Here is a 15,388-nt window from a genome sequence, read left to right as displayed (position 1 = left end):
AGCATAATAAGGTCAGCACAGCTTCTCTAGAGCAGTCTCATGAGCATTCTTTCCTCTGAGCACCTGTGAGAAGCAGTATAAAAACTGATCTTATGCTCTATATTTATGTGCTATGTTTTCAGTTCAGAGTTGTCTTTCTTCTACTTTCAGCCATTGGGCCTTGATCTGCCTTTCTCTATTAAATTAAACAATTCTTTAAAGCTCTTTAAATTAACCTTTCTGCAAATTTTTCTGTATTAAGTTGAATAACTCTTTAAAGCACTTAAATTATTTAGGAAGGTTGCCATTTACAACTTTTCTTTAATAGTTTTTGTATCTTTTTATGTTCAACAGAATCAAGAATCCTTGAAATATTTTCAGATAGAGAATTAACTGAACGTGCGAATAATTACTTGCAGAGAAGGGGAAGGGGCTAAGGAATAGGAGAGTGGTGAAAGGAATGAGGAAGTTATAAAGAAAGAGATAAAGGTGGAAGGATTCTTCTGGAAGGGGGGAGACCTTGGGAGCCTGGGAGAGGGAGAAGTAGGAAACTGAGAGGGATAATGGGGAAGATGAGGATAAAGGTGATGTTTAACCCCTCCTCTTGCTCTGCCATGTATGTGGCATGTATTTGATAAGCTCTGTTTCTCTGAGAATGTCTCAATCTTTCTGTTCTCTCAAGGAAGTCAAGATAGGGCTGGTCCTCATGCATCTGGGGCATTCCCCAGAGCAGCCAAGACCTGTGGATTTCTGTCTCACCTCTGATCCTCTTCATGTAAGTAGGGTCTGGAATACCTCTCCTTAACAGAATTCACTGACTATGTGCAATGTGTTTGTTTCCCCAGGGCACTCTGTGTGGAGGAGTTGAACAATTTGACTGCTGCCTTCGCAGAAGCATTTACAAAAATAAATTTGAAGTGACGTATGTGGGACCAAGCCAGGTAAGAGAATATCCGATGAGGTAATGTCCTTTGATGAAAATGGGATGCTTACTAAAACTAGACATATTTGGAGTTCTTGGTGCCATCAGCTTCTGTCCTGTCCATCTTCTGTCTCCAGTCCTTGGCCCAATCATTCACATTCCTTTTAATCAGCTGAGGGAATCCTGTAAATTCTGTACAGTCGTTAGCTTCAGCCCCAATAAAACTATACTTGAAAGATTTGGGAGCAATGGTGTATTTCTCTGAGTCTGTTTACCTCATTCCCTCCTCCCTTTAAAGCAGTTACACTGCCTTGAAAAATATGCACCAAAATTGGCACAGTATTTTGTGCCAATACCAAAGTATTTCAGGTACACATTGCACCTACAGCTTGTTCATATCAACTTGTCGGGAAAGGCACTGGGAATATTCCAGGAACAGGGTCAAGGCTGGGTGGAAATTGGCTAGGAGCAACAACAATAGAATTTATTTCCTAGCTTGTGAATTTATGTGGGGTACCTCCATGCCAAATGCAGGCTCTTTAAGTGGTTTAATTTCAGCCAACTTTACCTGGCTCAAAATCAGGTAGTAAGGGTGAGCTAGCAGTCTAGGCACCCCCCTGTAGTCAGTGGAGAGAGAGCAGGACTCTCAGAGGGTGACTCATCCTTGGGGTCCTGAGTAGTCCTCCAGTTAGGCTAGAAACTTCTAATTGGTAGAAGTGAGGATCCCACACTTCTACTACAGTTGTCATCCTGTACAAAATGAATGGTAAGGTTTCTTTAAAAAGCAGAATGAAATGATGTGAGGGGACATCTAAATATCCATATATCTGTTGCGTAATCTTCCACGGGGCAAGAAGTCTGTGTTCTTCCTCTGTGCCTGGAAAGAGGGCCTCATGTGGCTTTTTCCCTCTTCCTCTAGGTTATTGTGAAGAACCTCTCAACAGGAAGTCGAGTTGTGTTGAAATCCCGGTATGGTTATGAGATTGATGAGGTGAAGATCTTAGGGAAGGACAGATACCTGGTGGCCCATACCTCAGACACATTACTGCTGGGTGACATCAGCTCCAACAAGCTCAGTGAGGTACTGGAAAATCTGTGGCATTTCCTGAGTGTCAAATGCTTAACTTTGTAACTCAAAGGATATGTTTTCTGCATGGGAACAATACATTTATTTTCAAAGAATCATAGAATAATTCAGGTTGAAAGGGACCTTGGGAGGTTTCTTATCAAAATTCCTACCCAAAGGAAGGTCAGCGTTAAATTCACATGTGGTTGCTCAGGGCTTTATCCAGGCTGGTCTTGAAAACCTTCAAGGATGGAGATCCCACAGTTTCTCTGGTCCCCTGTTCCAATGCTTTACGGTCCTCATGGGACAAAGCTTTTTTCCTAAGTCTCATTGGGATCTCTGTTTTAATTCATGACTGTTTCTCACCCTTTCACTGTGCATCTGCCAAAAAAAACCCTGGCATTGCCTTATTAGAGATCTCTTAAGCCTTCCCTTCTCCAGGTTGAAGACGACCTATTCCTTCAGCCTCTCTTTGTAGTGCAAGTGCTTCAGCCCCAACCATCTTGATGGCACTCTGCTGAACTTGATTCAGTTTACCAATGTCTTTCTTGTACTGAAGGGCCCAAAACTGGTTGCTGTACATTCCAAATGTGAATGTCTGAATCTTAGTGTGTTTAAAAAAAAAAACAAAAAAACGACTCAGAAAAAACATTAATGACTGCAGTACCACAGCTTATGCCAATACCATTTCTGGTACTAAACAATTCATATCAAACTGTCCATACCCCGAGCTTCACAGTGCACTGAGTGCTGAGTCTATGTGCCAAGCCTGGAGAACATGGGCAGTAGGTTAGTGTCTGATAAAAATACTAAATAGGCTTCAGGATGTATTTGCTTTGTTCACACAGGTATCATGTACTTTTAATCAGGCTAATGGTATGCTAATGGTATGCTATGTTCTCACTACAAGAGGGACATGGAGGGGCTGGAGCGTGGCCAGAGCAGGGCAGCGAGGCTGGGGCAGGGGCTGGAGCCCAAGGCTGGGGAGGAGCGGCTGGGGGAGCTGGGGGGGCTCAGCCTGGAGAAGAGGAGGCTGAGGGGAGCCCTCATCGCTCTCTACAACTGCCTGAAAGGAGGCTGTAGCGAGGTGGGTGTCAGTCTCTTCTCCCCAGTAACAAGTGATAGGACGAGAGGAAACAGCCTCAAGTTGCGCCAGGGGACGTTTAGGTTGGATATTAGGAAAAGCTTCTTCACTGAAAGGGCTGTCAGGCCCTGGCACAGGCTGTCCAGGGAAATGGTTGAGTCCCCATCCCTGGAGGCATTTAAAAGATGGGTAGACATGATGCTTAGGGACATAGTTTACTGGTGGACTTGGCAGTGCTGGGTTAACGGTTGGACTTGATGATCTTAAGGGTCTTTTCCAACCTTAACAATTCTATGATTCTGATTCTAATCAATCTCGCTGGGAGCAGGAGCTCCTGACTACAGATTTGAGTTGGAGGATACTGATACTTGCTAATTCAACTGAAAATCTGTCCAGACTAAATCTCCCAGGTTTCTCTACATCATACTGCACAGAGAGGTTTTTCAGTGGCACAGCTATACTCACTTCATACAAAGAATAGGGTTGTGCGTAGTCATTTACCATCTTGCTGTCCCACTGGAGTTTTGTTGAAGTACTGGCTTGGAGCTCTTGCTCAAGGCAGGAAAAGGACAGCTGAAGCCTTGGCTTTCAGTTTTCTGCCTCTCTGACCATTTGCCTGTTGTTATCACAGTAACTATTGCATCATCCAATGCTCTTCTCAAATTCCAAATCAGCTGGTCCCCCACTGGCACTATGCTGATCAGTCATTGCTAACACAACCCTGAAAAAGAAGGGTTTCAGCTACATGTGATGTGGAGATCTGCCCACACAAATGGTAGCACTGATTCTGTGGAGAAGATTTATGGAGGCAAAGAGGCTGTCAGGGGTGCTTTTTATAATAAAGTTAGTCTGAGAAAGGTGGAGAAGTGCCTGTGAAAGAATAGGCTAGAGGGAGTACATTGGACACATAAAGGCCTCTTGTCCAGAAGGCAATGAGATACTACACAAAGAGAACAGGAGTCTGAAGCAGAGGTTAAAAAAAGGAGAGGGAAGTGAGGAACTTGCAAGCTGGGAATGACTGAATAACAGTGTTGACAGCTGAAGTGCTGGAGCATGTTTCCTTCTGTAGTGTAATTCTTGCTATCTGTTGTGGAAGCTGACAGCTGGACAGTAGACCACAATGCCTGCAACCTGGTCCCGTGCAGGAGCTGTCAGCCTGGCATTTGCTCACTCCATGCCATTCATTTGTAGGTAGCCTGGCAAGGATCTGGAGGGAATGAGAAGTTCTTCTTCGACAATGAGAACGTAAGTTGGATGGGACAGGATGCTACCCATTAATGGTGAGTAAAGCAGTGTGTGCGCCGGCAGACAAAGTGTCAACAATGCCTCTAGAAAATCCTGTGTCACAGCAGTTTCCTGGACTTAGCCTCTCCATGCAGATCTTGATATGCTTCCTCCCCATACTTGCCTTTTCTACATGCCAAGTACAGAACAAACTCAGTGTGTGGACTGTCAAGGTATACAAGTCATAACCCTATAGAAGAGAGGAGCAATAAAATAGCAACAGCCAGAGAGGATGTTAGAGGTACAGAGTACAGCTGTCAGGGTGACAGCTTGGCTCCTGCAGGACTGATAGGCCCAGAACTAAAATCCCCAACTCTGAAGAAAAGGTGGCAGTCACAACAGGAAGACAAGGACAATTCCTTACTCATCCCAGAGGGTTTGAATTTAGACTTGTGTGCAGCAGAGTTCTTTTCTGCACACTTCACTGGTAGGTATGTGTGCTTACCTGGCTTTTCTGTAAGACTGTATTCCCCTCTCACCTTCAGGTCTGCATGGTCTTTAATGCTGGAGAGCTGACACTGGTGGAATATGGAAGCAATGACATCCTGGGGTCTGTCCGCACAGAGTTCATAAACCCTCATCTTGTCAGGTTAGTGTCCCACCTGCCTGTGTGGCCAGTAGAGGCATTTTGTGAGAGTGACCTCAGATATATACACTTGGAAGTGTCCCACTCTGTAGAACGCAGACTCCAAACACTGGGACCTGAGTAATCTGCTTCTGACAGTAACTGATGGTGGGGTTTAATTGCTTGGTTACAAGCATCCAGCTGGTCCTAGTACAGCATTATCAGGGACTCTAGATGCCACTAGGACCTCCTCTGTCCCTCCGAAATACCATCCTCCATTTTCTGATTCAACACAAGGAAGGATCATGGGCTGCTTGGAGGTGGAAGCAGAGTAACTAATTTGTTATTGGGGACCCTGGTTCCAGAGGGGCAGCTTCTGGAGTGAAGCCATGAATCAGAAAGGTTTGTTCTCATTTGAGGCAGCCGTAGGTACTGTGCAAGAGTCACAGGTCAGACAACTGCAAGAGGCTCCATGTGCTTGGGGAAACTGCAGGTAAGTCTGGGAGGGACTATGTGATTCAGTCCTGTGAATTTAGAGAGTAGTAAAGGTAACGGTCATCATTCCCTTCAAATAATAGTGTCCGTATCAATGAGAGACGGCAGAGAGGCGTGGAGGAGAACAAGAGACTGGCTTATCTGGTAGACATCAAGACTATAGCAACAGGTGAATGTAAACCTCCCTCTCCTGTACTTTGCCAGCCTTCCTGATTCCTTTGTATGTTCTGTGCCAGGCAGCATATCCCTGAAGGCCCTCTTTGCATTCACTCTACCAAGTAGTAGATTCCTGAAGGCCCCCTTCACATTCACTTTGCCTGGCAGCAGGCCACTAGAGACCAGGCGGCCCTGCTTTTGGCAGTTGGCTGTCTGGTGTGGACACAGCTGTGGGGTGGCTGTGACTGTGTCCTGGACCTGAGATTCTGTGCAGTTCAGCATGATGATATTGCTGCCTGCGCTGCCTGTGATCTGTGCATGCTCACAGAAGGGTGGAGAGAGTTACTGCTGTTGATAAGGCATCAAGATAAAATGTCACTGCAGTCTGCTTTTCACGTCACAGTGTGTTTGCCAGCGGGTCCTGCCCTAATTAGGTCCCAGGCACCTGATCCCCGTGGGAAAGCATTGAATGTTCAGCACTTTGGGGTACATTAGGTACTTACGCTCTTTCCTTTCTTTCCTTCCCAAGTGGACCTTGTTGGTGGCTACAACGCTGGCACTATCAGCCATGATACCAAGATTGATTGGCTGGAGCTGAATGAAACAGGCCACAAACTGCTCTTCAGGGACAAGAAGATGAGGGTGAGGCGGGTGCATCTGGGGGAGTGTGGCAAGATGGCATGCCTGGGGAGAGGTAAAGACAGATATGCCTGAATGGAGGGAGGGAGGTGAGAAACACATCTGAAGTACTCCTGATTTTTTGACCACTTCTTTGAGGAACGTAGACCATGTTCAGATCGGATGAGCTGGCAGCATTGCGCATTTGGTCCTGAGTCGTAACTAATCCTGAAGTTAGTTACTAGACATCTTGCTCCATCTTATCACACCTGAAAATGAAGATTGTAGACTCTTCTGCCGTGAGATGGAAACAAGTGGGTTAATCTCAGGATGAGGACCCTAATGTTGCACTTAAACATGTAAATTAAAAAAAGGTGTTCTCTGCAGCAGCTTGGCTTATGTCTGTAAGATGAACTCTCTAATTCTATAAAACAGCATAGCCACAACCAAATAGTTTGTTCAGTATGGCCCTTGGCTTGTTCTGATTCCCAGACCATGACTGAATGTTGTCTGGGAGAGTACTAGTAAGCCCAGGACAAAAGTATGCCCAAAATCATGGTAATGGTTTCACACTACAGATTCTAATGTGCAGGTACTCACCTCATGTCCTAGCCATGTTTAATTTAACTGTACAGATACAGCTGAAGCAGCTCACTGCAGCAGGCCAGAAGATGTATTTATCAATTGTATTACAGTTCCACTCAGTTCACTATCAAGCCTTCTTCATCATTATGAACGTAAGGCTCCTTGACCATTTGACTTCATTTGCTCCTCTTGTCACAAAAGTGTCCTGAGAAGACAATGTGACCCTCTTGACAACGGTGTAATTCACATCTAGAATTTCTATGCAGGGGTCCCAGATGCTGTGGCAGATCCCAGCTGTAGCATTGCAGCTCATCACAGGATGGTTTTAATTGCTCCAGGGTTCAGATCCCATTGCGAGCTGTCAGTCTGCAACAGAATATTTCCATGGTGGCTCTACCTCTCTCCTTAGTCTAAGGATGGGTGAAGTATTATGTTCATACATGCATATGTGTTGAAATCCCTGAGAACTTTCTCAGCCTAATGTCAGAAGAGACTCTGAATGCACCCCTCATATTTCAGACAGGTACCCCAAGCTTCTTCACTGAGCTGCTCTTCCTTCATAATTTTTGGCAGCTTGACCCCTAAGATTGCATCATAGATTGTCAGGGGTGCAAAGATACCTTCTTGCTTGCTAATCACAGATCTCCAATTAATTACCTGTCTGCTTGTTATCAGTCACATGCAGGCTGATTCATTGCTGCCAAGCTTATCAGCTAGCAACCAGAGTGCTCAGCTTTGTAGCCAAAGATCGCAGCGCATACATCTGCTGCCTCACAAACTCTTTGCCACAGACTTCTCTCGCAAGAGTGTGGTGGAGGTAGGCTTTCTTGCACAAAGACTGTAGTTCTGGTTCTGGGCCATCACAGATCAAGGACCATCACAGATGAAGGCCATCACAGATCAAGGACTCCTACAAGTACTTTGTGATTCCAGAGAAACAGAAGGAGCAGCCCAATGTGGATTTGCAAAAAATGTAATGCCTGCATCTGCATTAGAGTGCCCCTCTAATCAAGACCCTCTTAGACTCTCAGAAGGAGGACTGTTCCATGTCTACAGCTCTTTAGGACACTACTTTCACATATCCATAAAAGTGTCAATCAAGAAAGACCTTCACTACAAAGGAGACTGAATCACTTCCAGTAGCAAGGGCTTCTGTTTGGGCTCTGCTGCACTGATACTGTTCAGAAAGGTACTAACAGTGATTGCAGCCTACACCAGATGAAACAGGCTTCTGTTTGCAAGTGATGTGTACCATTCCACAAGGCTCTATATGTCCTATTACATGAGAGGCGAGAACTTTCCCAGCAACGTAGCTTTTTTTTTTTTTTTTTTGCAGTCTTGTTCAGTTTATATTTGGGTCCTCTAATTCACTGTCTCAACAAGAGGCAGTGGCATTATCAAGATTGCTTTTGCTTCTTCAGGCTCCTTTTCAGGCCTTTCAAGATGCTACATAGGCAGCCCATTCATTAAATACTGCCACCAGCCTAGATCAGACAGTACCATGATTCTCCTAAGCTATGTCTGTACATATTTATCCAACCAGTTTAATACAGACTGAAACAGGGACTTTCTTGTTCTCTTTTGACTGGTATGTCATTAGACTAGCACAATTCTCTTTCCTTTTTCTCATCTTTGCTAGGTGAGGGCAATTATGACAAGGAGCAGAGATAGCCTAGGACTTCTAAGTTACAAGGCATCATACATCTTTGTTATGCCATGTGTCAGGTTACACCTTCCAGATTGTCAGGTTTGTTTCAGGGTAGTGTATGCTACAAACACCATCTCACCTTATTGGCAACAGTTCTTGCAATAGGATTCTACCTAGGATGGACAGTTCAGCCCAGAACTGCAGAGGAAGGCCTTTCTTGGTCCCCCAGTTTGTTTGCATGAAGGACTTAAGAGACCATTCTCCTGTTCCAGCTCTGCAACTACAAGGGAACTGAAGTAGCACAAGGCATATTCTGGTTTATATACTTAGGTGCCTAGCAATAAGGAAGGCAGGATCTGAGCATGCTGCTTAAAATACTGCAAGGGTTAAAAAAGGTCTCAAGACTTGGATAGTAATGTGTGTAAATAACAGTGTGGAAGTTTGGGTTACATACCTTGGAAAAAGTCTGATTCCTGGTTGGTAATATCTGTTTACAAGATGCTTGTTCAGATGTTCCTACCATGTTCATGTGAGCTAGCAGCCCAGCCATGAGCCCAGCTGACCGTTTTTCTCCTCCTCCTCTCTCTAGTTGCAGCTCTATGACATTGAAAGCAGCACCAAGACTACCATTTTGAACTATTGCTCCTATGTGCAGTGGGTCCCAGGCAGTGATGTGGTGGTGGCTCAGAACAGAAACAGCCTCTGCATTTGGTATAACATTGATGCTCCAGAGCGAGTCACCATGTTTCCTCTGAAGGTAATACTCTGGAGACTTTGATTACCTCCAGCAGTTTCTGTTACTTCTTGGTCACATGTGGGAATAGTCAGGGTGGTATTGCAGAAGGGAGACAGAAGGGAACTGCTAGTTTCTCCTGGACAAAATATGAGCTCATCTGTCAGCTTTGTGGCAGGCATTTCTGGCAGAACCTGGAGACAGTTAATGCAGAAAGGAGCTGCTCAGTGGCTTTTTCCTTCCCTCTGGTGAGATAAGGATGATGTCTGCTTGGTGTGAGCTCATTCAGCAGAACATAAATTAGCAGAGCTGTTGCAGTGCTCTCCTCACATCCCTGCTACCCCACATACTTCAGGAGGACATGGGAGTGTTGATAGCTGGTACTCTTTCCAGGGGGACATTGTAGACTTGGAACGGAATGATGGAAAGACTGAAGTGATAGTATCTGAAGGGGTGAACACTGTGTCCTACACCCTGGACGAAGGCCTCATAGAGTTTGGAACTGCCGTTGATGATGGGGATTATCACAGGTAAGTGCTAGATACCAAGTGGTGATGGCAGGTAGCCCACTTCACATAACAGACATCATGAGGGTCAGCAATCCATGAAGTACAGCAGTACAGCTTTCCATACAGAGTTGAAGTTTAGGCTTTGAGCATGATGTTGGTGCCAAGTCTGGCTATAATGCGCAGCAGAGTCCTTCAGGAGTGAATATTCAGCTTTTTCATCCTCACAGCTCTGCGGTTTCAAACTCTGTGGCACAAGAGACTGGCCAGTCTGGTCCCATTGACACTGACAGAAATTCACTGAAGGCAGTTTTCACTTAACTGCAGTGAATAAGTGTGTCTTCTGTAGCAGCCAGATGTAAAGTGGTACTCAGGTGCTTTTGCTGCTGCCCCTTCAGGGATGGTGACAGTGTCATGGAAACATTCAGGAGCTGTGCAGAGTTAAAACTGACTGCCTGAAGCAGTCATGGTAGCCACGTGGGCATGGCTGACATTGTTACAGGGCTTTAAAATTGACCAGGGAAGAAAATTTCACATGTTCATAGCACTGATACCACTTGAGAGACTTTGCACTGGGGACTTACTTCAGACACAACACTTTGGACTAGCCCCACACTGCTACAGCCTTCTGGTGATCATATGCCTCTAAGTACCTTAGCCCAGATAGGGATCACCTAGATCACTGAACTTTTCCCTCATGTGTCAGGCCCTGTGTTACACAGTCCTCTTCAGACCTGGTCACACACAGCTTGCTTTGCTTTCAGTGCAACTCTTGTTAGGAAGCTCCTGTCTCAGCCTAGGATTTTCCTCAGAGAGCTCTTCTATTCTGTTATTGAAAGTCTGCAAATCTCTCTGTCTCAAGGGCTACTGCATTTTTGGAGACACTGGAAATGTCCACAGAGACGGAAGCCATGTGGAAGACCCTAAGCAGACTGGCTTTGGAAGCTAGACAGCTGCACATTGCAGAGAGGTACAGGAAGAAGCTATAACACCTTTCTGGCTTAAACACTCTCTTTGCTGAATTTTTCACAGAAAACGGGGTCTAACTAAAGCTGTGACTTTTTGTGTGGCCTGGAAGATTCACTGCATTGGAGAATTACCTGTGCTCTATTCCAGGCAATGACTTTGCCCTTTTATCCTAGACAGTAACGCTAGAACTGGGGACAGGAGGACATCACTCTGTAGCATAAATTTTTGCTGATGGCAACCTGAAGCAGTGTATAGCAAGGCTTCAGGGAGCTGACAGACATGGACAAGCTCAGCACATCTCTGAAGCATGGAGAAATGAAGCATGGGCACTGTTCATGTCCATGGCTTCTCCCGTGGAGCAGGGCTAGAGGGCACATCTGAACATGGGTCTTGGCAAAATCCTTCTCTTGAAGCAGGGCTACCCCACCTCTCCAGCTTGCAGAGCTGGGCCTGCTGCCCAGATTCTGATTTTCTTTTCTTGGACCAAAAGTGAGCAACAAAACCCAGTTATTGACTAACTAACTGCTTTGCTCTTTCCAGGTGCTTTGCAGCTCTGGGCAACATGGCAAAGGCTCGATTTCTGCATGAAACCAATACCATTGCTGACCAGGCAGCTCAAGAGCATGTGAGTCAAACTTTTTCTGCTGTGCAAGGCAGCTGCTTTCCTGTAAACACTTGCATACACATTATCTTCTGTGTCCGTGCTCACCAGTATCCTGCTACAGACCAGGACCCGTTTGTGTAGAAACTGCTGATGTAATCCTTCATCGACGCCTGCCAGGTCCCTCTTCTGGCTAGCCATTTCATATTTCTCCCATCTTGTCACTTCTGTGATTCTCATCTGTCTTCTTCAGTTTCTGTAATGGCACAGACCCCACCTGCAATCGCCTCCTGTGTACCATTCCAGAGCCTGTTCTTTCACTCAACAAACTGATGAGCTAACTGGTGTTCTCTGCAGGGTGGAGATGGTACAGACCATTATCTGGTGCGTGCCCGCTTGGCCATGCTAGACAAGAACTACAAGCTGGCAGAGATGATCTTCCTGGAACAAGTGAGTAAAGCAACAAGCAGCAGAAAAGGGCTCATTTATTTCTGAGCAGGGAGGTTTGTGCCCTGGTGTGAAAGAAAAGGAAGAGGTTGCTTATGCCTGGGAGAAGAGTTTTTGCTCTGAAACAGAAGGAGATATTTCTTGTTCCAAGGCGTAGGATTGGCCTGAGGTGCACAAAGAGGGTGAGGGAGGATGTATATTCATGTAAAGGTGACGATTCACTTTTTTAAGTGTTTTCTGTACATCTAACCCTGCCCACTGTGACAGCTCAGTGGCAATGTGTCTGCTAAATGGAACCTTCAGGTTGACACTTTGCTCTCTGACACAGAACGCCACAGAGGAGGCCATGGACATGTACCAGGAGCTGCACATGTGGGATGAATGCATTGTGGTTGCTGAGGCCAAGGTACAGAATATAGCTGCACTGGACTGTGGGCTGGGCTTGCTTGTTAAGTCTTCTGCTTGGGAGTCCATTCAAGGTGTGGGTTCTTGTCACCTGCCCTATCAGGACCTCACTTCTGCTTGGAGGGGCTCCAAGCAGAAGAGAAGGTTGCATTGATGGAAGCACAGACCTATGTGAATAGTGAGGGAGAAAAGCTACTGAAAGTGGTTTAGGAGCATCTAGAGCTTCGGAAAAGAATGGATGATGCAGTGGTACACAGGGCTGCATTGTGGCTTCTGCTAACTGCAGTTGCTTAGTTTAACTGGGCAGCAAGGAGTCTGGTGCCATGAACTAGCTGTTCAGAGCCTGCAGGATGAGCAGGACAACATCTTACCTTGCCCAGGTCAACCAATGCTGCATTTCTCAACAGGGACACCCGATGTTGGATAAGTTGCGTCGAGGTTACTACCAGTGGCTGCTGGATACCCAGCAGGAAGAGAAGGCTGGGGATGTCCAAGAGGGACAGGGTGACTACCTGGCAGCCATCAGCTTATACCTGCGGGCAGGGCTGCCAGCCAAAGCAGCACGGCTGGCCATGAGCAGGGATGAGCTCCTGACCAATGGGGATGTCATCAATAGGGTTTCCATGGCACTGATCAGAGGAGAACTGTATGAACAGGTGAGTGGCCCACCCCACTGGGCTTCCTTCTTAGTGGCATCAAAGCTCTTACCCTGCCCTTTGCACCTGTGAGATACAGGGGGACTGAGCTGGAAAGCAGCAGACGTAGTTCTGTGTTGATAAATTTGCAGTTAATGTTTGGGAGGAAACCCTAAGTGTGTTCATTATACACAGGTGAGGTCTAGAATTGCTGTTATTAGTCAGGAGAAAGATCACAACTCATTGGCAACATATCTCCAAAACATCAGCTGAGTGTTCAGTAATAGTCAAGGAGGCCCTTGGGAAGGTAGGAACCAACAGGGAAGGAGTTGTGAATGAAACAGAAAACTTGATATCATTGTCAAAATGTGTAGTGCTTCCTCATATAGAATAAAAAATGATGATACAGCTTTCATATAAGGATAGTCTAAATGGAAAAGCTAAGGAAGAAGAACAAAGGAGGTTATGAAGACAATCTGTAGAACTATGAATATCATAGATAAGGGAAGTGATTATTCTCTGTGTCTAATAACACAAAAAATTGGTAACTTCTTATTATTAGGTGACAGTTTTAAAACAGAAGGGTGTTCAGCACACAATCATGTTAATGTAAAAAAGCAGTGCTGAGTCTGACCAGTGTACAGCTTGGTATCCTGGCCAAGAGTGGCCTCTTGCAGATGTTTAAGAAAGGAAAATTCCTAGAAGTTCCCTTTATCCTCATGCTCTTGGTTAGTGGGGAAGGCACAGCTGATGGAGAAGTCTGTGTGGCAGGACTGACAAGCTCTGTACGTGGGGCTGGTAGGGTACATGATGGTGTGGGGAAATAATGGCTCTGGAAGCTGGTAGCTTGTATTTGTCATTAGGCTGGAGACCTGTTTGAGAAGGTCGGGAACCCACGGAAGGCTCTGGAGTGCTATTGCAAGGGCAGTGCCTTCTTGAAAGGTACTGTGCTAAATATGTTCCTCCCCAATCCATCCCCAGCAGGAGCGTGGGTACTCTGGCCTGGTGGCAACATGAGCTATTGCCCCGGAGCCCAGAGATGCCTAAGTGCTCTGAAGCTTCCATGTACCATCTCATTCAATGTATGTATTTTCGCATAGTTGTACCTGCACACACAGTCCCAGAACAGGATCCTTTCCCAAGGTCTTGATCATGCTGATTGCACCAGCATGGATTTGGTCCAGCTCTCTACAAGGTCAAGATTGCTGGGTAGCGCGTTGGAGCTGGAGTGGATTAGACAGTCACCATTCCCCTCCCTCTGTGCCCCATCCAAGGCCCATGTTCGCCTCACAGTTCTGCTTCCTTGTTGGATTCAGGGTAACAGCTATCATGTCCCCTTACAGCAGTGGAACTGGCTCGCCTGGCATTTCCCGCAGAAGTTGTGAAGCTGGAGGAGGCCTGGGGAGACCATCTGGTGCAGCAGAAACAGCTGGATGCTGCTATTAACCATTATATCGAAGCCAGGTAGGGGCAGGTGATGGCTATATAACCAGCAGCAGTATAACCTGGCAAGCTATGAAGTTGATATGGTTTGCTTAAATCAGCAGGGTTTTTTTCCTAAGTCCTCTTGACCCACTTTGCCAGTGCCCCTGATGCTTACATGCAGTATCTGCTGGCCCTGACCATGGATGCCTTCCCGCATCTCTGCCAAGGTCTTTCAGCCCTGATTATTCTTTCCTGCTGTCGTAGTTCTTCATTCTTTCCCCTTAGCTTTGCCAGTTATTCAGGTCCTTTTTGCTGCTCTAACCCAGGAAGAAGAATCAAGCAGCAGACCACTTTGATCTCCCTGGCTTAACTCAGGTAGAGGAGATGGCTGTTGGCTGGCTGTAAAGAACTATGGTTTTGATGCTAGGTGCTCGATTAAGGCCATTGAGGCAGCCCTGGGAGCCCGGCAGTGGAAGAAGGCCATCTACATTTTGGACTTGCAGGACAAACAGACAGCAGCCAAATATTACCTCAGGATTGCCCAGCACTATGCAGCTTTACAGGAGTATCAGGTGAGGCCACAGACCACAATCATTGCTGCTCTGTGTGTGCCGTGGGACTGCTGAGTATGGTCATTTCCCTACAGGTTGCGGAGGAGCTGTACATCAAAGGAGACCAGACCAAGGATGCCATTGACATGTACACACAGGCCGGGCTCTGGGAACAGGCTCACAAGGTAGAGTCAGAAGCCAAAACTTCTGGGGACCTTACCCTGCTTGGTGAAATGTCTTTCACCAGGAGGTGGTGGTGCCTTGTGCACCAACACCTGATCAACCAGCACTCTTCTCAAAAGATGCATGTAGGGCCATCCAGTAGCCAGCAAGAAGTCAGTCCCTGGTATTCACATCCTGTCTGTGCCCTTCTTTACTTCAGCAGCCCCGTGTGGGTTCACCTGTGACACAAATAGCACTCTCCAAGGGGGCTGGTGCTGTGTGCTTTGATCACGGTGACAAATGACTACCCATTCTCTGCAGAGCATATAAGATGTATACCTGTTTGTAATAGGGAGGAAATTGGTTTTCCCCTTCTTCACTACTATGTATCAAGAAATTGCTGTGCAGTGTGCTCTAGTTTCTCCCATGTGTGTTCCTTTTGGCAGCTGGCAATCAAGTGTATGAGTCAGGAAGATGTGTCTGTGCTCTATATAACCCAGGCCCAAGAGATGGAGAAGCAGGGCAAGTACAAAGAAGCAGAGAGGTGAGCAT

General features: G+C 46.2%; 1 protein-coding gene across 5 annotated transcripts in view; it reads left to right on the top strand.

Annotated features, from left to right (window-relative positions):
• IFT172 (intraflagellar transport 172) overlaps positions 1–15,388 on the top strand; it is a 42,164-nt gene that overhangs the window by 9,205 nt on the left and 17,571 nt on the right. For all 5 annotated transcript variants that reach the window (XM_087775075.1, XM_087775074.1, XM_087775073.1 and 2 more), the window contains 18 exons: positions 825–920; positions 1,821–1,982; positions 4,243–4,296; positions 4,821–4,924; positions 5,479–5,564; positions 6,081–6,193; positions 8,992–9,159; positions 9,529–9,665; positions 10,504–10,611; positions 11,151–11,235; positions 11,569–11,661; positions 11,987–12,064; positions 12,471–12,719; positions 13,562–13,640; positions 14,042–14,162; positions 14,551–14,695; positions 14,770–14,859; positions 15,283–15,380. In XM_087775075.1, coding sequence (XP_087631201.1) covers positions 825–920; positions 1,821–1,982; positions 4,243–4,296; positions 4,821–4,924; positions 5,479–5,564; positions 6,081–6,193; positions 8,992–9,159; positions 9,529–9,665; positions 10,504–10,611; positions 11,151–11,235; positions 11,569–11,661; positions 11,987–12,064; positions 12,471–12,719; positions 13,562–13,640; positions 14,042–14,162; positions 14,551–14,695; positions 14,770–14,859; positions 15,283–15,380 — 2,066 coding nt within the window. The remainder of the gene's footprint in view (positions 1–824; positions 921–1,820; positions 1,983–4,242; positions 4,297–4,820; positions 4,925–5,478; positions 5,565–6,080; positions 6,194–8,991; positions 9,160–9,528; positions 9,666–10,503; positions 10,612–11,150; positions 11,236–11,568; positions 11,662–11,986; positions 12,065–12,470; positions 12,720–13,561; positions 13,641–14,041; positions 14,163–14,550; positions 14,696–14,769; positions 14,860–15,282; positions 15,381–15,388) is intronic.

The sequence above is a fragment of the Nipponia nippon genome, unplaced genomic scaffold (genome assembly GCF_047370975.1).
Source record: "Nipponia nippon isolate SJK-2023a ecotype South Korea unplaced genomic scaffold, ASM4737097v1 scaffold_4, whole genome shotgun sequence".
Classification (NCBI taxonomy): domain Eukaryota; kingdom Metazoa; phylum Chordata; class Aves; order Pelecaniformes; family Threskiornithidae; genus Nipponia; species Nipponia nippon.
The sequence above is the reverse complement of the archived record's forward strand: the minus strand, read 5'-3'. Positions and strand labels throughout refer to the sequence as shown.